We start from the raw sequence: 20,548 nt of genomic DNA on the forward strand, positions 1-20,548 counted from the left end.
TAATTGTAAGAGTCTTTGTGATAATTACTTAAAAAAACAACAACAGGTGAGCGAAACAGGCCTTCTGGGCCTCTTGTTTATCTGTACAATTAAGAACCATCCTACCTGTCTCTTCAATTGTCACACACAGAGTCTTCAGTTTTGCTTTGCTGTGACATAGTCCAGGGGTGAATATAAAGACAGTGATAGTTCTCCTTGAATATCAAGGATGACCGAAGTATGTTGAAATGTCTGTATGTAGGGTGTGATAATTTATGGTTAAAAGTTTTTATTGCATGAATAATTTTCACTACTTTCAGCATGTTTTTCTCACATCATTTACAAAATAAGATGTTTGTCCAAATGGTGACGGTGTTTAGGAAATCTAACACAGCCAGGTCGCATCACAGGTAGGAAATAGATAAATATTAAATCTGATGTGTTTTTGGTGTTATAATAGAGCCACCTTGTATTTTTGAAGTTATTGAGAATGGTCCATTATCAGTTTAAATCTGCAAAGTAAGATAACCTGTTTTCTTGATAGTGAAGTTTAACACATGGGGAGTCCTGTTTTGTAGTTTTAAACATTTGTTTTGTGAGATTGTATGATAAAGACAGTACTGTGCTTTCACAAGTTGCAAATCTAAATATAATGTAACTAAAAAATAACCTCTCATAGCATAACAACTCACCACATTTATCATGTTTACGGAGAATGTCCAAAAATTACTGATGGTTTGTATCTTTCAAGTAATATAATCAAGGTTTCTTTGTTTTAACTGCTGTTTGTTTGTTTGGCCAGGAAGAGGACGTTACACATGGTACTGGTTGCCTGGAGACAGGCGTCCCATGTGTGTAAAGTCGAACGACAGCGCGACATGAGTATCAGCAGAGAACACTGGCGCATGGCCACTACAAAACAAGTGTTCAAACAGTGGCATGATCAGTTACTTGTACAGAGGACTCAGAAAAACAAAAACAGACAGCTCCTGAGGTAAGGGGAGATAACTTAAAAGGCAGATATCACAGTGTAAGGGGAGAACACTCAGCAGGCAGATATCATAGTGGAAGGGGAGATAACTCAGCAGGCATATTATATCATAGTGTAATGGGAGGCATCTCAACATGCATAGTGTAAGGGGAGATAACTCAACAGGTAGATATAGTGTAAGGGGATATAATCCAACAGGCAGATATCATAGTGTAAGGGGAGATAACTCAATAGGCAGATATAGTGTAAGGGGATATAAACCAACAGGCAGATATCATAGTGTAAGGAGAGATAACTCAACAGACAGATGTAGTGTAAGGGGATATAATCCAACAGGCAGAAATCAAAGTGTAAGGGGAGATAACTCAACATGCATTCATCATAGTGTAAGGGGAGATAACTCAACAGACAGATCATAGTGTAAGGGGAGATAACTCAACAGACAGATCATAGTGTTTGGGGCGAAAACTCAACAGGCAGCTCCTAAGGTAAGGGGAGGTAACTCAATAGACAACTTGTAAGGTAAGGGGAGATAACTCAACAGACAACTTCTAAGATAAGGACAGATAACTCTGCAGACAACTCTTGGTTTAAAAAGAGATAACTAAACAGATGTGAGTCATAAACAGTTCATAAGATAAGGGCAGATGACTTAGTGGAAAACCAAGAACATAGGTGTAAAAAGCTAGGTGTAAGTTAAGCTTAGAAGACTATGATTTAGGTCATACAGCCTATACCTGAAACCAGCCTCATGATGTGATACAATGATATACATACTTTTATCCTCAGAAATGCATTCCCACAGCCTTGAAGTTATACGAATCACCTTGAAGGGGAATAAGACTGTTAGCAGAGAGGGTTGAAAATGAAGCACGCCTGCGACGTGAGATTCTAACAACAGCCATGCAGCTATGGCGCGCCAATGTGGAACTTTTACAGAGACGACGCCAGGCCGGTATTGTCCATCTACAGAGGGCGCTAGTACGTCATGCCCTTCAGGAATGGAGGGCGTACACCCAGCATAGAAAAGAGCTCAGGTATACAGCGATATATATTCTTTTGTCTTATATATAATGTCATCAGTAGCTTTAGAAAAAAATGATGTGCAGTATGAAATTGGTAAGACCTTATAAAAAATGGTTTTATACTATTTGCAGCCAGAAATAAATTATTGGAGGTAAATGCACTACATATTCAGTCATATTAAATCACTAGTGAGTAAGTTTTGATTCATCAGTTTTCTAATATCTATAGATTTAAGGAAATATATAGTCTTAATTTATTATCAAGCAGTTCCAATAAAAAGTATTGGTGTTTGTAAGAACATGTATTATAGCCTTAGGTTCAATAAATGTGATACTTTACCTTTAAATTGATTTAGAAAATATAAAGCGTCTACAAGGTAATATTACTGTACTTTTCCACACCTCCACCTGATGTATAGTTGGTAGGCACCCAAGTCACCTTAGATCAACCTAGTTATCTCCCCTTCACAAACCAAGAATGAAATCATTTGTAAAGCAATTAATTTTATTTTTAGATATCTAGTGCTTTAGTGATTTTATGTTTTTACACCTGTAAAATATTTTATTAGTCAAATACTGGTTAGGATTTGTAACTTATGTTATTTCAACTCATGATGAAATGTTCTTTAAATGATTAGTATACCATATTTACTATATTTTGTATTAAAACCCAAGCATTTTGAAGTATATATACTGTCAACTGATTGATTGATGGGGCTTAACGTCCTTGTTTCGGTTATAATTTAGTCATGACCTTATAAGAAAGATATGATTCCAATGTCAATTATGCCAATTACGAATTGAAGTATTTTTACTTCCCTGTATAGTTACTCAAACCATAAGTAAGTGGGTTAAAGGAATTTAGATAAGTTAACATTTGTTTTTGTTCATCTGATTTCTGCGTTATCTGGTGAAGTTTTTAAATCTATGTTTGTTTTTCTAACATTTAAGATGTTGATTTCTGAAATTCGTGAAGTTTAGTATTTTGTGTGCTTTATTATGTTTCTCTAAGTTTTGGCACATTTTCAGCAATCTTTTTAATATCAACCCTTTAATCCTTGTATCTCCTTTTATGAATTTCTTATGGAATTTCAGTTGGGATTTTGTAATTTGTGCTTTGTTTGCATTTTGGACACTCTTCGTCTAGTTTCTTGACAGAACTTCTAAGTTTAATGCAAATTTTGACAGACGGTCACAAAGAAGTTCCTCTGTTCTGTTTGTGGCTTTGACCAAAATTCAAAGTTTAGATCATTGCAGTAATTTTCGTTGCATTCTTCATTACGTAATTTTGCACATATCTTATTTTTCCCCTGGAAATTGAGGTGTCACATTTTGATCTTTGACCTACATCAAAGGGGAAAAAAACTGTAATTATAAAATAATTCAAAAAAAATGGAAATAGTGATTTTTGGATAAAGCTGTAACAGTTCAGAATACTTACCCACGTAGTATATTTCTTATTTAAGACTGTGGAAAGTGGCTGTTGGAATTTTGATATAGAAGTGTCAATTTACTGAATGTTATTATCTTTAATGAGTATAAGAACTTGGGAGATGGTCAATCTATTTCTTGATAGACTGTTTTAAGAATCACCTCTAGGAATATCTTGGATTTCCTTCCTATGTTTGAAAACTTGGCAGATTGGTGTTTTAATATTGAATTGTCAATTTAGAAGGTTTTGCTCTGAATCTGAACATTTATACAGTCAATTAAAAGCTCATTGTTAGGTAAGTCCAATGATGCAACTGTGCACATTGTCTTGATGTAGTTATAGCATTGCTTTTCAGTAATTTGTGTTAATTAGGATACCTTTATCAGTAGAGATTAATTAGTTCAATTATTACAGATTTATGCATGACTTAATAAGACCTGTACATGTGTGAATTAATGCTTATCACAGAGGTAATTTCCTTACTATTTAAGAAGACTTGACTAAATACTTTGTAAACCATTTACTGTCTCAAGAAAAGGCTACAATGTAAATGATAGAGCGCACTTCAATCTAACATGAATTTTGCAAACATGAATTATAAACTGCTTGTATGAATAATGGACCAGAGAATACAGATAAAAGATTTTCTATATAAGTCTTGAAAGTTGATGTCATGTATTCATAAACTATCTTTACAAGTATAGATTTACAAATGTTTTGGAGACAGGTGACTCCTAATTAAAGATTACTTATTAACATTATGTATAAATTAAGTTTTCTCTCTTTTACTGCACAGGAGAATTCTGGTAGTATACAAACGCACCAAAGATCTTCAGGTTCAGCGACGATGCCTGACCATCTGGCGACAGACATTTGAGGACAGATTGGATGTACAGAAAGCCAAGCAGTTCTGGTCCAACATTTGTGTGAGGTAATTAACGTACCGATATATGGCACAGATAGACTGTAAGATGAGGTTTTATAAAATTACCGTGAACCAACTTGTTTTCGCGGTGACTTAACTTCTTGTTTTCATGCCCAACAATTTATTTGCTGCGATTTAATTTCGAAAGTTTTAATCCCATGCAAAGTTTACAAAAAAAAAATCGCATATGAAAACTAAAGTTGATTTACTGTAATAACATTATCAATCTGAGAAAATTCACATAACTAGTATATAGATTTTTTCTTATTGATTTATACTGTAAAACCAACTTATTTTGTGTGCAATTAGATTTTGCACAATATCATGAGCAATAAGACTTTGTACAAATCAATTGCTGTAAAAAAGTTAAAAAGCACAGATCAAGTAGAACAAATTGAATTGCTGTTAAAAATTTGTTAGACATGAAATCGCAAAATATGATCGCTGCAAAAATAAGGTGGCTTAATTATACTATCTTAAATTAAAATTTTTACATCAAATTTGACTTGTTGTATTGAATTAAGCTTTAACTAGATTATATGAAATACCGCACAAGGAGTCATGCCACAAGAAATCTACAATGCATTTTTTTCACAGTGCTAGTTTTCAGCCAAACTTTATATTACATCTTATAGAAAAGCTGTGGTCCAATGGAAGAAGCTTTGCCACAGACAAATGCTGTACAGCTTACTGGAGGAGACAGAACCTGTCAGGAACTTAGCACTTATGAGGGGTAGGTAGGGTGTGATCTTTAGAGGAAAAAAGGACTTATTTAGCTTCAGTTTGTGTGTCATAATCTAACCTTGTATTGGTAGAGTTGTTTCCCTTGCCTTGCTTCTTGGGCAAACATATCGTTTACGCTTTATGCAAAATATACCAAATATTTTGATTTATGTCCATTTTATACTATTTTGAGAATTTGTGTCCTATAATGCATGTAATATCAAAACTGTTAAGGTGACAAACTTTTAACAGATGTGAAAATATGGCATGCTAAAGATGAAAATTGATAATTGCATACAAAATATCGAAATACATTCAAAATGACATCACATGAAGCTGTTAGAAACCAACTTTAGTTCTAACAATTTGTTCAGTCTCGTTTGGAGATAAGATCAATATATTGAGATTATTTTAACATTAGAAAAAAACAAAAAAAGAATTAACCAAGGTTAATTTGATATTTCACCCCAGTAATGTTCCAGAGATGGTTAGATGCTAAATCCAAGGTGAACAATGAGAAACAGGAAGCCGACCAGATGCGTACAATTCTCGAACGCTCACAGCTGCAGCGAAGCTTCCAAACATGGTGGATAGCAACCCAACAACGCCTCACCATCAAACCTATGTTGCTACGGCGACAGAGGGCCATGGTTACAGAGTATGTAATGTTGTTCGAATTTTTGGAAAAAGATCTCAAGACACTGGGAATATTTTTAAGCCCATGAAACTCATGTGTATCCCACCACAAACCGTTATGCCTTCTCATGTCCCTGATTTTATTAGGTCACCTTAGACGAAGTCTCATGGTGACCTATTCTAATCGCCTTTTGTCTGTCATTGTCCTGTCGTATGTCGTCCGTCGTGCAACGGTAAACAATTTATATTTTCAACTTCTTCTCCAAAATTGCTGAAGCAATTTCAATGAAATTTTGCACAAACCTTCTAAGGCATAAAGCCAATCAAAATTGTGAATTATATGATCCTTACCCCCCAGGGGGCTGTGGGAGTGGCCAAAAGGGGTAAAATTTACTAAAATTTCAAAAATCTTCTTCTCCACTCACAGATGTGGTAGAATCAAATACTCTTCATGGAAAGAAAGGTCTCGAGGCTCTCTACAAAAATTGTGAATTATATGACCCTGGGGTCTCGGGTTTTCCCCTGAGGAGGGGTTTAAGTTTACTATAGTTTATATAGGGAAAACACATTTTTGAGCATTATTTGGTCATTTGTAATAGGAAATTAGTTAAACATTGTCAGAATTATCCCTGTGAAATAGCCATTGAATCCTATTAACAAATTTTCCATGACTGACCCCCAGGGGCCTTAGGGGCGGGGCCAAAAGGGGTCAAATTAGCTAAAACTTCAAAAATCTTTTCCTGAAATTCTGGAACTAATAGAATCAAATACTCTTCATAGATGGAAAGTTCATAAGGTCCTTTATAAAAATTGTGAATAATATGACCCTGAGGTATAAGTTTCTCCTGTGGGAGGGGGTCAAATTTACGATAGTTTATATAAGAAAAACACATTTAAGAACATTAATTGCTTAGTTTTCTTAGGAAATGAGTCAAACTGGCTTAGAATTATTAGCCTGAGATAGCATTTTAACATCCTATCAATATTGGTCCTAGCTGACCCCCAGGGGCCAGAGGGGTTGGGCCAAAAGGGGTCAAAATGGCTGAAATTTCAAAAATATTTCTTCTTAATACACAGATTTGATGGAACCAAATAATCTTCATAGATTAAATGGTTAAATTTATAAAATCACTGACTGACTTCAAGGGCCTGATGGGCCATTATAAAGTGTTTATATGTCTTTGTTTCTTTCTCTATCCGAACTCAGATGATCTTTAAGGCCCATGGGCCTCTTGAGGTATAGGGGTTAAAGTCACAAGGTCCAGAAGGGTTCTCGATCCACGCCGTCTTTTGTCCTCCACAGGTGTAACTGAGCACCTCATTCTTTGTAACATAGTATTTGAGTGGTTACTTTAGTGGTAATCTAATTTTAACGCCTTTTGTGCTCATGTCAAGTATTTTATGCACTAAAAAGTGTCTGAGATGTCATTCGGTATATACAATGTATGTTCAAGGTGAGATGTAGTGGTTGCGCAAATTTAAGATTGCACTAATCGGACAGTATCAATCAGAGCCTTCAAATTTGAGTAAGCTAATTTTAAAAGTACGTGTACAGTATTCGACAGATGTGTCTGACCACTTTAATATTTGACAGATTTGACATGTAACTGACCACCTAAGTTTTTTGTAACAGAGTATTTGACAACTGGAGATGGCTGGTAAAACACAAGGCTGCCTGTAAGAGGAGTAGCAATCTTTTCCAGAAGGCTAAACTACGGACCAAATTCTCAACTTGGAGGTAAATGTTTGTCATGAATTACATTGAGCAGGTCGGCACTTAATAGAAACATTTTAAAGTTGTTTGAGCTTTCTATTTAATAATGCGTTAGTTTTATTTGATGTTTTATGGGTTTTTTTATGTGTGTGTGTGTGTGTGGGGGGGGGGGGGGAGTTGGAGTAATACATGTTTCCTATTTAAAAAAATAACTTCTGAAACATTACTGTTTTTGGTCGACTAGGAGCTATAATGACATTTTTCTGCTTAGGCAATTAGTTATTTTATTGTTAGAGCAGAAAAGGAAACATTTTATTGCATGTAATTATGTTTCGAATCCCAAATGAAGTGAGGGGGAAGGGGCATATTGTTTTTGCTTTGTTCACCCAATACAATCATCATTTGTTCTTGGTATTATTTTAATTTTTAAGTATCAGTTTGATTTGATATTATGATATATTGGTTTTATGAAATCATTGAAGGCACCAATACCGTATCATGATACCATATTCGACCCAATAAGGGCCCAGGGTGTTTAAAAAATGAAAAGGTGCTAATAAGACGAAGACATTGTAAACCTTTACAATTTTGTATAGTTTTTGTCTTTATTTATGCCTGGACAATTTAAATCGAGGCTTCAAAATGGGGGAAGGGTGCTTATAGGGACGAGGGCGCTTATTGGGTCGAATACGGTATATAAATTTTATGAAATTGTTTTAGACACCAGTACCATATCCACCAGATAGAGAAGGAAGTGAGCCAGGCTAACAACCTAAGTCGTCTGAGACGATCTGTTCAGGGATGGAGACTGATTATTTCCCGTAAACATGCCGCTCACAACTTCCACCAGAGGGTGCTGCTCAAAGGAAGCTTCCTGTACTGGCGGGAGAAAGCCCTCGGACAGCTGGAGAGGAGAGTGGAGGCCAACGAGATAGAGGTAATAAAAGGGGAAAAAAAACAGTTTTTCCACATTTGCAAAAGAAAGGTACACTGTATTAATTATATTGATGAAGATCTTGCCATACCCTGAGAACTTTTCCATTGAATTAGAAAATGTCTCATTCTCAGTTGCAATTTTTGTCAACTTTTCATGACATTAAAAATTAATGTCAAAACAGCATCAGGAACCAGCATTACTTTTAAAAACGTTAGTAAGCTAGATTGTCTATTAAAGTAAAGGTCATCTAAACATGAATGCCACTGCCAACATATTTGTGGATTAACGTGAAGAGATTACTTGTATTATGATGATGCAGTAGACTTCATTAAAAAATTGAATTCTCTCTTTTTAGGAGTACAATATGTCCATCTTGAGGTCACATTTCAACCTTTGGTTAACAAACGTCCGAGTGCAGGTCATTGATGACGCAGCCATTGTCACAAGGATGGACCAGGAGAGGACAGATCGCAGTCTGAGGAAATCTTTCATGTTTTGGCGGCGACACTTCAGAGCTATCGTCATTGCAAGGTTGGTGTCAGCTTACCGTTGAAAGTCACAACAGAAATAATTACAGTTTGTATTTCGAGTCTTTTCCCAGCCTGTGCGATTTTATTTGAAGGCATTAAAGGTATTCTGGAGGTCATTTCTTGGTTTAAAAAAGAATCAAGTATGTATGGAATGACTTAAAAAGTTAGGATATTTGTACTGGATACTTAAAGACAGTAAAAAATATAAACATTTTTTCAGTTTATTAAGCTTGTTTTGAATCTCATCAAAATGAATGACAGTGACCTACTTCTTTGGTCATGAACCAAATATTTGTAAGGCAGTTTACCTTTAATTGTTAATGATAACCCTGTTGTTTTTGTAGAGAGAATCAGGCACTCCTCTGTCGTAAACTTCAGCTTCAAGCTGTACAGGCATGGCATCATCTAACACAGGCGAGACTTCACGATGCTGTAAACAACTTCGCCACCAGCCTGGGCCTCGAGTCACCATATGGGGACAACATGTCAATATCATCAGGTATGCTGTTTTATCTTTTTGTACTATCTGCAAAAAGTCAGCGGTAACATATCGGTAACACTTGGACAGTGTCAGGAGCTGCATCTCCTTAGAGGATTTTGTGTGATATCTCTTGAATTCTCTTTTGTCTAATCAACGTCAAACTTCACACAGACTTTCCTTAATAAAGTAGCTTGCAAAGGAAAGCTTTTCTGAATGTGTAATACTCCAGGGGTAGATATAATGACAGTGATAAAAACCCTTGGAATATAAGAATGACATTACTGTAATACAAGGTCAAAATAGCGAATAATAATAAGGTTTAGCTAGCATGCGCTAACCTGTTTGAATACATTTAAATAGAGTGTCTAGAATTCAAATGAAGACATTTGATATCAACTTGTTGGCAGTACTGAATATGACATTCACTGTACAGGTGTGTATGAGTATGGCCTCTCCCCTCGGAGTGAGATATGTCAGTCTCCGCGGACGGACCTTTCCCCGGGGCCAGGCACACCCAGGCGTACACCAGGCACACCCGGAACACCAAATAGGAAGTATGTAAAATACAGGGGGTAGAAAAATCATACACACATCTCTAAAACAGATACAGAAATCTTTACCAGAGTGAAAAATATATAAGCTGGTATTCGTCTTTATTTGACACTGTCTCTCCCCTACTTGTACAACAGGAAGAAATGCTATTTTATTATTGGATCATCACAAAGTTGTCAAAATTCATGATGTTATCAACATTATTTGTTATGCTTATGTTGAATGTATTGATGACATCACAGAATTATTAGGAAAACCTGCTACTGCAGAAGGTATGATATAAACATCCTTCCAAAGGCAGTTTTATTGTCAAGAAGGCAGACTGTTAGGAGTTTTATAAACAGAGGTGTTATATATAGACTTGGTGTGCTTTTTATAGACAAGGGTGTTATTTATAGACACGAGTGATATTTATAGACATGAGTGATATTTATAGACATGTGTTGTCATTTATAGACAGGAGTGTTATTTATAGACATGGTTGTCTAATTATTCCCTTCCTTTTACAGAATGTTCTCCCCGTCCCTCAGCCTGTGGAATTTGGATCAGGACAGTACGGACATGAACTATCGACCTACCCTGGCTGATAAGTCTTTCCTTGACACGCGGTTCGCTATGGAACAAGCTGTGAAAACTGAGAAACTCAGGGTAGACAATTCATAAATCATTAAGCATGAAAATACTTTTAAAGAAAACACTTTATCTGCAGACTTTATCATAAAAACCAAAATTTTTAAGTACGTCTGTGCCATAAAATTGGGAAGGGGCTGCTGTAATGTTTCCCTCATTTGCCTGGTAAATAAACTTTGATATATAGAGAGGGGGCATTTAATGCCTTAATTATACTTCTCTAATTGCATGATATGCTCCGCCAGAATATATGTCTAAGGACTAGGCCATGGTGGTAGTATGGTTATGACATGATTGATATTTTATGTTACCTTCATATAGAATGTGATCTTTTCATGAAGTTTTATAAAACTTGGTTAAAAGATTTATTGTTTTTTTTTTCTCTCTATGGATAACACTTACTGTGCTTATTTTGCAGACGCTGGTATTCCACGCTGTTAAGCGACTACGATTTTGGCCAATCAGTGTTGCCTTTGACCAGTGGAAAGAATTCACCTATCGTCAGCGGGAACTCAAAGCCTTGTCTAATCAGCTACAGGCTCACATCAAGGAAGCCAAGATGAGACATGTGATGAGGATTTGGAGGACAGCACAAGTCAATAACAGCAAAGCCAAAACATTCATGGTAGGTAATATCTAATGAAGACATGATCACTGGTTATCACAAAACATTGATAGTTTGAGCAGATTATCATAGATGATCGATTACCAGGAAAACTTGATCAGCTGAAATATCACTAAAATTATGGGTTTAAATTCTCATTGAAAACAAAATTAATACAAATTTCTGAATTTATTTCAAAAACTGAAATCATGATTATAACCAAACATTCTCTAAAGTACATTAATTGATCTTCAGTAGATAGCAGCATGGGCTGTAGACTTGATAGTTCTAATGATTTTAATCTTGATTTTACTTTCAATTATTTTACAGGAGTCATCTTTGAAGATTTGGGTGTTTTCTACGTTGTATGACAACAAATGTAAATGCAAGCAGAAGAAGGAGTTGTCTGCCCTTGCCCATCGTCACCTGTCATTGAAGGTGTTTGGGAAGATATTCCCTGTTTGGTATGAGAAGGTCAGTATAACTTGTAAAACTTCTTTTCATCTTAACAGCTTCAGATGATATTTTACATGAGTTACAGCATTTTTGAAGGTCTGTAGAAAATTCTAAATTAATTTTGATATTTTTGTCTACTAAAATATACAGTGGCTTCTAACAATCTGAACATTTTTGTCCTCAGCTGAAACTCTAAGGATTGTGTTTTTTCCAGGCTGTTGGATTCATTTTAAAAAAAAAGAGTCAATTACCAAAACTGTTTCCTGATATTTCCTGTCAGGATCAGGAGCTTTCCAGACTATCGACTTCCAGGTTATTGCAGGTCCAATTTCATTCTAATTTATCTCTCTCCTATCAATAGGCAAAAGAAAAGCGTCACCAAGAACATGTGTGCCACTTGTGGACTAACCTGACGGTCGAGGAACAATCACTACTGCCACTAGAGACGGCAGTTAAGGGTCGCATACAGAAAAAGACCCTGCAGAAGTGCTTTGCTGTGTGGAACCTCAAATTTCAGCAGATCTATAGACTGAAGAAAGCTTTCAATAAAGTCCTTCTCCAGAGGTAAGGAACCTAGTTTTAAGCCTCTTCATTTGTAATTTAGAAGTTCTATATACATGTAGAAATATACGTACAAATGTATATACAAATATAGAAGTATTTTGATTAGGTAGTTTTATTAACCCCTCTAAGACAAGTAACTTTTAAGGCAAGTTATGACTAGTAATAAATACAGTTAAACCTGCCTTAGCGAGCACCTCTGTATAAAGACCACTTTCTTTGGGTCCTAAAATAATCAATTTCAACACAATTTGACATGTGTATGAAGACCTCATGCCTGTAAAAGCCATTGTTCCTTGGTTCTGTGGGTGATATTTATAGATAGGTGTACCTGGGTAACTGTATATCATATATAACCATAATCACTGCTGAGTTTACCTTCTGTGGCTGTACTACTTTTGTAAGTAATGCTGAAAATGTTTACATTTTGACTATGTGTTGTTTTAGGTATATAGAGGAATGGAAGGTTTGGGCCCATCTGAGACGAGAGAGAAGGAACCAGTCCACCTCATTCTGTGCTCATCGACTTCAAAAACAGGTTTGTTTTAGAACACTTGATTGTTGCATTATCCATATAAACATTATATTACTGTGCACATTTTCTTTCAAAATGAATATCTTGATTAAAGCCATATCTGTATGAATCCCACTAAAATTTCTTACAGAATTAACTTGATATAACTGGTAACATTAAACAAAAGTTGAGATTTTTTTATTAGACAAAAAAAGAAGGTTGTAATATCACATGTTACAGTGAGTATACAGGGCTTCATACATAACCGGGGGTGATATTACGTTTGATATTACAGGTGTTTTGTTTGTGGCGATTACGGTATCAGCAACAGTCACAGGTGGAGCAGCGACACAGGGATGTCTGGCAGAATTATCTAGCCAGTGTGGTCAGGGAATGGCACAAGTGGACCGTAGGTAAGAATCTAGCCAGTGTGGTCAGGGAATGGCACAAGTGGACTGTAGGTAAGAAATGTGATCAAGGAAGCCACGTTTCATTGGTCCCAAAACATACAAGACTGCCAAACAAGTCTTGTGTCTAGTTTTGGAGGCTTGGAACAACTTTGTGACTTTTGGAACTGTACTTTGTAGAATTGTGCTGAGTTGCTCAAACATTTTTAGAGGGTCTGTATAATGCTGAAATCTTGCTGTGTTCTAGCTCCAAAGCTATCATCATGTACTTGGACATGGTTCTATCGGACATTTAGCTGAAATCGGCTATTTTCAACCAAAAGTTTAGAAATTTTGTTGAATGCCTGGAATAAGTAGAAACTTGTTATCTAAGAAGAACAATTTTTTTCTGTGGTGTAAAATCATATCTGGTTGAAGTAAATTTAAAATGAATTTATGACTTACCTTTGAAATTGTCTTCATTACATCAATGTTTTTCGTAGCTGCAAAACGACACCGCAGTATTTCAAAAGTGGTTGAGAAAAAACAGCAGCTCTACCTAGTGATGAACACATTTATGAAGTGGAGATTAGAAACTAGAAAGCAACAACAGATCACTGTGTGGTACCAGACCCGACTAGCTCTTAAGTAAGTCGCTTTACGTATTGTGTTGTTTACCAGTATACATTGAAACTAGGATTTTTTGGTCAAATTTAGAGATATGATTCCTGACAAATATTAGGTGTTAATAACTTTCATTAAAACAATGATACATGGCCTTAAATTGAAAGTGTCTTCACTTAGTGGCTAATCAGAAGGCTTTGTGTGAGATGTGAGCCATCTTAAACAAAGCGTTTTGATGAATTAATGACCTTGACATACTTTTTATGTCACAATTTTGTGAAAAATCAGATAATTTATGTTGAAATTAATTTCTTGCATTAGAAATTCATGAATATAATGTCATTATCACTGAAATTCAATAATACAGGTGTGTTGGATCTCTTGTGTAGCTTTTCATTAACAAGCATAATTATATTTTTTTCTGAATTCACATATCTTTGTGTGCTTAAATTGATTATTTGATATAATCTAAAAAAATCTTTGTGTTTAATTCATCGTTTGATGTGTTCAGGGTTCTCTATAGCTGGCATCAAGTGGCGCTTCAACAGAAGAACAGGAAACGCCAGATCCTGGAGTTCCGCGTCAAGAGTTACACCAAACTGGTATGTGATAAGAATGTTACAGTATCTCCTAGCTGTCATGCATTTCACTGTCATCAATGAAGATGTTACATGAAAATGGAAATAATATATAGTGCTAGCCATTTATGTCCTGTCCCTTCTTTTCCCTGTAATACTGGGAACCTTGTTTTTCAAGCACAGTCAAATTTTACCAAAGATGCCAAATTCAAATTATGATTTAATAGCCCAGATATCAATTAGCGCAATTCAAATGTTGATCAATACAGGCGATACCCTTTACTGTACATAAATTAGATTAGCACTTCAAAGTCAGAGCGAGAAGTAAAAACTACAGCTAAAATAAGTATGTTTGTTTACAGTATCTTTTCCATCCTGATGTGATTTGATATGGGGGCAAGGGCCCAATCAAAATTCTGCTTTCATCATTAGATGATCTTACAGATCAATCAATTATTGATTTTTGAGCTGTCTCTTTTGTAAGTCTGACTTGTGCTTCTGTTTGGTGTGATAATCAGATATGATCTCTGTTACCTACAGATAGGAAAGCTGTTCCGCACTTGGCATAACTATTATATTAGTCGCCTACAGCAACATCAGGAACATGAGAAAGTTGTTCGCATGCGAGCTCTCCAGATCGGCAGGAAGTGGCATCATAAGGCACTGGCCACCAGGGGGCGACGTTTGCAGCAGCACTTCAAACGCAGACAGGTGAGGTTTCATGGGAGAAAATATGGAGATGGTGGGATAGAAAAAAATATCATTATGAACTATCAAACACCATGATAATGATAATTTTTAGACATTTTAGAAACTCACAAACAATTTTATTGTATTACACCAGGATGAAACGGTCATTGTAGCTTATTGCATGTTAATTGCTGTACGTAGCAGCTTCATTTTATCAAAGATATTCTAAACTTGATCAAATAATTGATAAACTGTTTCATCTTAGAAATTGTTGAGCCAAGCAAAGGGCATTGAATTGGAATACTCAGTCTGCTTGTTGACATGATTTCAACTGAACTAGTCCTTTGTCACAGTATTAGTTGTAAGATTCTTGGCTGACAATATGTAAAAAAAATTGATTTAAAAGGATTTCGTTGATGCTGTTACAGTTGCAGTCTTACTTCTATCGCTGGAGGTCATGTTACGATCACCAGCTTGAGCGTGAGGACATGCTAGCCTGCCACATCGCTCAGAAAGACCAGCAGCTCGTCGTCCGTTACCTGTCCCATTGGAAAGTATCTGTGATGTGCTGTCAGGCAGGTCGCATGTTTAACACCAAACTCATCAGCACTGTGTTCATCGAGTGGCGGATCTTTACAGCTGGTAAGCTGATAGTCTAATAAAAAACTAAATGAAAATAAAGTGGCTGCAACTAGCATCTGTGATATTTAAAAGTTTATTTTATAAATGACACAAAAAATTTAATACCTTCAATCTCATATGATTTATTATTAGTGCCAAAACAAATCTCAATTTGTACAAAAGATTTTTGTATCTTTCAAAAAGTAATTGCAAAATTCAACAAGACTGTGGGGTGTTGGTGTTATGTTCATCTATAATGTAAATAATTTTGGATAATCAATAAGTGTTACACTAACAAATGAAACCTTTTATAAATGTAAACAACAGTTCTGGCCATCACTTGTAGACAACCTGACTACAGGGCAATAGTGAAGCTCCCAACTACACTCGCTCAACATTCTCAACACATAAATATGTATGAACATGGCATATATGGAAGGCAATCCTATTATGACCAAGCTGTATGAGCAACAGATCAACCCCAACTGTTGATGTCTCCTTGAATTGAGTCTATGTGTGACTCTTGTCGTTATAGACTCTTGTCGTTATAAAAATGTCCCACAATAACTTACAATTTTGATATATTACAGAGGCCAAGAGAAGGCGAGCTAAATGTGCAGCGTTCCAGCTAGCACATCAACAGAGGAGTGTAGCGATGCAGTTCCTGTACTGGGTCCATGTCACACGTGTACGACAGTCCATCCACCATCACTTCAACCTCAAACTCCAAATACGGTAAATGTTTAGAAATAGTTTACTGTAGAGACGGTGTAGATCTGTACACACCTAGAATAATTTGTGTATTTTATACTGAAACATGTAATATTTGGTTTACAGATAAAAATATCATTAATAGGTAATTGAATAACCTAAGAGATAGTTTAAAATATCTGTTTTGACCACACTATAAAGGATATGTGTGTGTTTGTGTGGTGTGTAGTGTTGTACATGGCACCATATCCGGAAATTCTTATTTGATCTATGGAGATAGGAACACTTGTGTCTTACATCTCACTTGTGTCTTACATCTCACTTGTAACAAACATTTCCATTGGTGTAAAAGTTTGTTATCATCTCATAATATAGAAATAAAACAAAAATTCAAGTTTATCCCAAGCAGCCAAATTTATTTCTTGTTTATGTGTATGTTTTAGGGTGCTACGTAGCTGGGCCGTGGTGGCAAGGAGACGTCGTAAGCTGAAAACTCTACACGCATTGATGTCAAGCCGTGTCAATCGTCGACTGATGATTTCTGCGTGGTATAGAATGAGAGAACATTTTGATTACTACCAATCTCTCACCGACATGTGTAACAAGGTACAACTAATTGTAAAATTTGTGTCAGCTATTTGAGATTTAGATTCTTTTAAAGTGCTCTGGATCCATGGACTGAAAAAAACCTATATGTTTTTAGGGGAATAATTTTGGATTGAATTGTTTAACATCTTATTAACAGCCAGGGTCATTTAGGGACGTGCCATGACGAAATATATGGACAAAAATTACCAACTAGCAGTTAGTACCTGGCAACTACCTCACATGGGATTCAAACTTACATCCCAGAGGTGGATGGCTTGTAATCACTTGCCCATCACAGCCCAATTTTGAGGGGAAATTAATATAAAGGCTTGTTAACTAGTATATAGTTTTGGGCAAACCACTGCTGATTTCCAGTGGACTGTTAAAAATATATAAACTATACAATATCACATTAAAATGTTGTTGTTTTTATTACTTTCACTGCACATCTTAGTAATTCTGCTAGTTTCTTTATGTCATAGACGGAAAGAAACGATTGGGCTTTTATCAGCTGATGAAATGATTCCAAAGTTTTATGTGGTTTGACTCAATCATTTGTTTAATGTACCCAATCCATGAAATGGAAGGGGGGAGGGGGAGGGCATAAAATATATTTTTGCCCATTTCTGACTGGTGTGTCTTGTCCTGTCATGTATTATTGCACCCTTTCCATTTGGAAGTAAAGACATTTATATGTTGCAGTGTATGACAATTTTGATTTTACATATAGCATTAAAGTAAATCTTGCTAGTGTTAAAAATCTAAAATTTTATGCTAAAAGAAATCATGATTCATGAATTTTAAATTTTCTTGAATCTATTTCAAAGGTTGTGAAGGATAAGGAGCAGGACTGTCTGGGACATGCCCTTACGAGATGGAGAGAGCGACTGAACAGGGTTATAGCTGGGCACTGCTACCACCACATGTTGGCGCGGCGAGGGGTCCGCGTGTGGCGTCAGTTTGTGTACCGTCGGAAACAGGAGCGACAACACCTACGGGACCAAGAGACCAAGGCAGAGCAGCACTACAACAAACATCTATGGTATAGCACTACAAGTTGTTATTACGGAAATAATTTGGGGTGGGGGTGGGGGGTGAGGGGGTGTAACTTTTAACAAGAGTCCTAGACATTGCAGCACGACAACAAACATCTATGTTACATAGTACTACAAGTTGTTGTTACGGATATAGTTCAGGGGGTAACTTTTAATAAGGATACTGTATTTTAACCTTATAAGGCTACTTAAATGTGAAAAAAATTGAATTGCTGTTTATTAGATGAACTTTGAATTTATGTTAGGAAAAACATGCTATAAGAACAATGAAAAAACTTGTTATTCAGGGAATTTACTCCAAATCCAATGAAGATGGGAATGTAGTATCAGATTGATTTTGTTTAAATATAAAGTTTTATTTTTATGCTACTCTTGTTTGTTACAGTCGTATGGTACTGGATGCATGGTACAATGAGATCTTGGTAGTCCATCAAATCCAGCGCCATAACGACCGCCTGTCACAGAAATATGGACGACTGTGGAAACTCCGCGTGGATATGATGTACACGGCAAAGATTCTGGTATGTACATTATAGCAAATTACTATTAAGATTATATTTGTAATTAATTTATTTTTGCAGTTTTCATATTCTGTAAATGGTTTCTATTGGAAAATGTATAAAATATAATTTAAAAAATATTGATAAGTGCTATTTTTAGGTCATCTGACCCGAAGGGTCAGGATGACCTATAGTCGTCATGTTTCGTCCGTCGTCGTCCGCCGTCGTGCGCCGTGCGCCGTCCGCCGTCCGCCGTGCGTTAACATTTCACTTTTGAACTTCTTCTCAAGTTCTACCGGTGCGATTTAGCTGAAACTTGCATGAAAATGATCGTGACATGGTCCCGACAAAGTGTTGTTATTTTTCGGGTCGATCTGAAATCCAAGATGGCCGTCACAGCCGCCATCTTGAAAACACATTTTGAACTTCTTCTCAAGTTCTACCGGTGCGATTTGGCTGAAACTTGCATGAAATGATCCTGACATGGTCCCGACAAAGTGTGTTGTTATTTTTCGGGTCGATCTGAAATCCAAGATGGCCGCCACAGCCGCCATCTTGAAAACACATTTTGAACTTCTTCTCAAGTTCTACCAGTGCAATTTGGCTGAAACTTGCATGAAATGATCCTTACATGGTCGGACAAAGTGTTTGTTATTTTTCGGGTCGATCTGAAATCCAAGATGGCCGCCACAGCCGCCATCTTGAAAACACATTTTGAACTTCTTCTCAAGTTCTACCGGTGCAATTTGGCTGAAACTTGCTGATGAAATGATCCTGACATGGTCCGACAAAGTGTTGTTATTTTTCGGGTCGATCCAAATCCAAGATGGCCGCCACAGCCGCCATCTTGAAAACACATTTTGAACTTCTTCTCAAGTTCTACCAGTGCGATTTGGCTGAAACTTGCATGAAATGATCCTGACATGGTCCCGACAAAGTGTTGTTATTTTTCGGGTCGATCTGAAATCCAAGATGGCCGCCACAGCCGCCATCTTGAAAACACATTTTGAACTTCTTCTCAAGTTCTACCAGTGCGATTTGGCTGAAACTTGCATGAAATGATCCTGACATGGTCCCGACAAAGTGTTGTTATTTTTCGGGTCGATCTGAAATCCAAGATGGCCGCCACAGCTGCCATCTTGAAAACACATTTTGAACTTCTTCTCAAGTTCTATTAGTGCGATTTGGCTGAAACTTGCATGAAATGATCCTGACATGGTCCCGACAAAGTGTTGTTATTTTTCGGGTCGATCCAAATCCAAGATGGCCGCCACAGCCGCCATCTTGAAAACACATTTTGAACTTCTTCTCAAGTTCTACCTGTGCGATTTGGCTGAAACTTGCATGAAATGATCCTGACATGGTCCTGACAAAGTTTGTATGTTTTTTCGGGTGATCTGAAATCCAAGATGGCCGCCAAAGCCGCCATCTTGAAAACACATTTTAACTTCTTCTCAAGTTCTACCAGTGCGATTTGGCTGAAACTTGCATGAAATGATCCTGACATGGTCCTGACAAAGTGACTATGTAATTATTTTACTATTGCCAAGTAGTCAGTGACCGTTGTGGCCTTTGGGCCTCTTGTTTAATTGAAGTAATAAACTTACAGGTAAATAATTTTTAAAATTTAAGTATATAAGGTATATAAAATAAATAAGATACGTGATTGTTTTGTTTTGTGTGGATTACTTGTAGCAGTGTAAACAGTTAATGCCTAATGAACAAATCAGTGCCTGAGCAGAGAACTTCTTATAATGGGAGAAAGTGGTCCTTGTAAAATTGTACTAAGATTATGAACCATTTATCCAGGGGAGGTAATCCATTTAAGTGTCATTATTGAAAATTTTGAAATATATAATTGGCATTGATACATTAATATTTTAAAGTCATTTTATTGTAACAATTGTTTTATTAACAGGAAAAGGAGTATCTGTATAAGATTTGTTGGCGACAGTGGAGAATACAATTTGCCCAACAGCTTGCCATGAAGAGGATGTACAGCTACAACGAGAAACACCTAATGGCCCAGGTTTGTTAAAATGCCTATGTGATAATGTATTTGTGAATGTGTAAATTTTAAAAAATGAAAAAAATATTAAAATTAA

The 20,548-nt window shown here is 36.3% G+C and overlaps 1 protein-coding gene across 1 annotated transcript in view; it reads left to right on the top strand.

Annotated features, from left to right (window-relative positions):
* The window catches only part of LOC138318982 (uncharacterized), a 48,549-nt gene that overhangs the window by 24,321 nt on the left and 3,680 nt on the right, over positions 1-20,548 (top strand). The window contains 26 exon segments of the mRNA XM_069261849.1: positions 300-389; positions 782-1,009; positions 1,813-2,007; positions 4,224-4,358; positions 4,988-5,085; positions 5,547-5,733; positions 7,345-7,449; positions 8,146-8,362; positions 8,718-8,893; positions 9,237-9,391; positions 9,807-9,927; positions 10,435-10,573; positions 10,974-11,180; positions 11,490-11,633; positions 11,977-12,179; positions 12,624-12,714; positions 12,986-13,103; positions 13,580-13,724; positions 14,212-14,302; positions 14,819-14,989; positions 15,397-15,610; positions 16,180-16,324; positions 16,744-16,906; positions 17,716-17,930; positions 18,329-18,464; positions 20,362-20,472. Coding sequence (XP_069117950.1) covers positions 300-389; positions 782-1,009; positions 1,813-2,007; positions 4,224-4,358; positions 4,988-5,085; positions 5,547-5,733; positions 7,345-7,449; positions 8,146-8,362; positions 8,718-8,893; positions 9,237-9,391; positions 9,807-9,927; positions 10,435-10,573; positions 10,974-11,180; positions 11,490-11,633; positions 11,977-12,179; positions 12,624-12,714; positions 12,986-13,103; positions 13,580-13,724; positions 14,212-14,302; positions 14,819-14,989; positions 15,397-15,610; positions 16,180-16,324; positions 16,744-16,906; positions 17,716-17,930; positions 18,329-18,464; positions 20,362-20,472 — 4,000 coding nt within the window.

The sequence above is a fragment of the Argopecten irradians genome, chromosome 1 (assembly GCF_041381155.1).
Source record: "Argopecten irradians isolate NY chromosome 1, Ai_NY, whole genome shotgun sequence".
Classification (NCBI taxonomy): domain Eukaryota; kingdom Metazoa; phylum Mollusca; class Bivalvia; order Pectinida; family Pectinidae; genus Argopecten; species Argopecten irradians.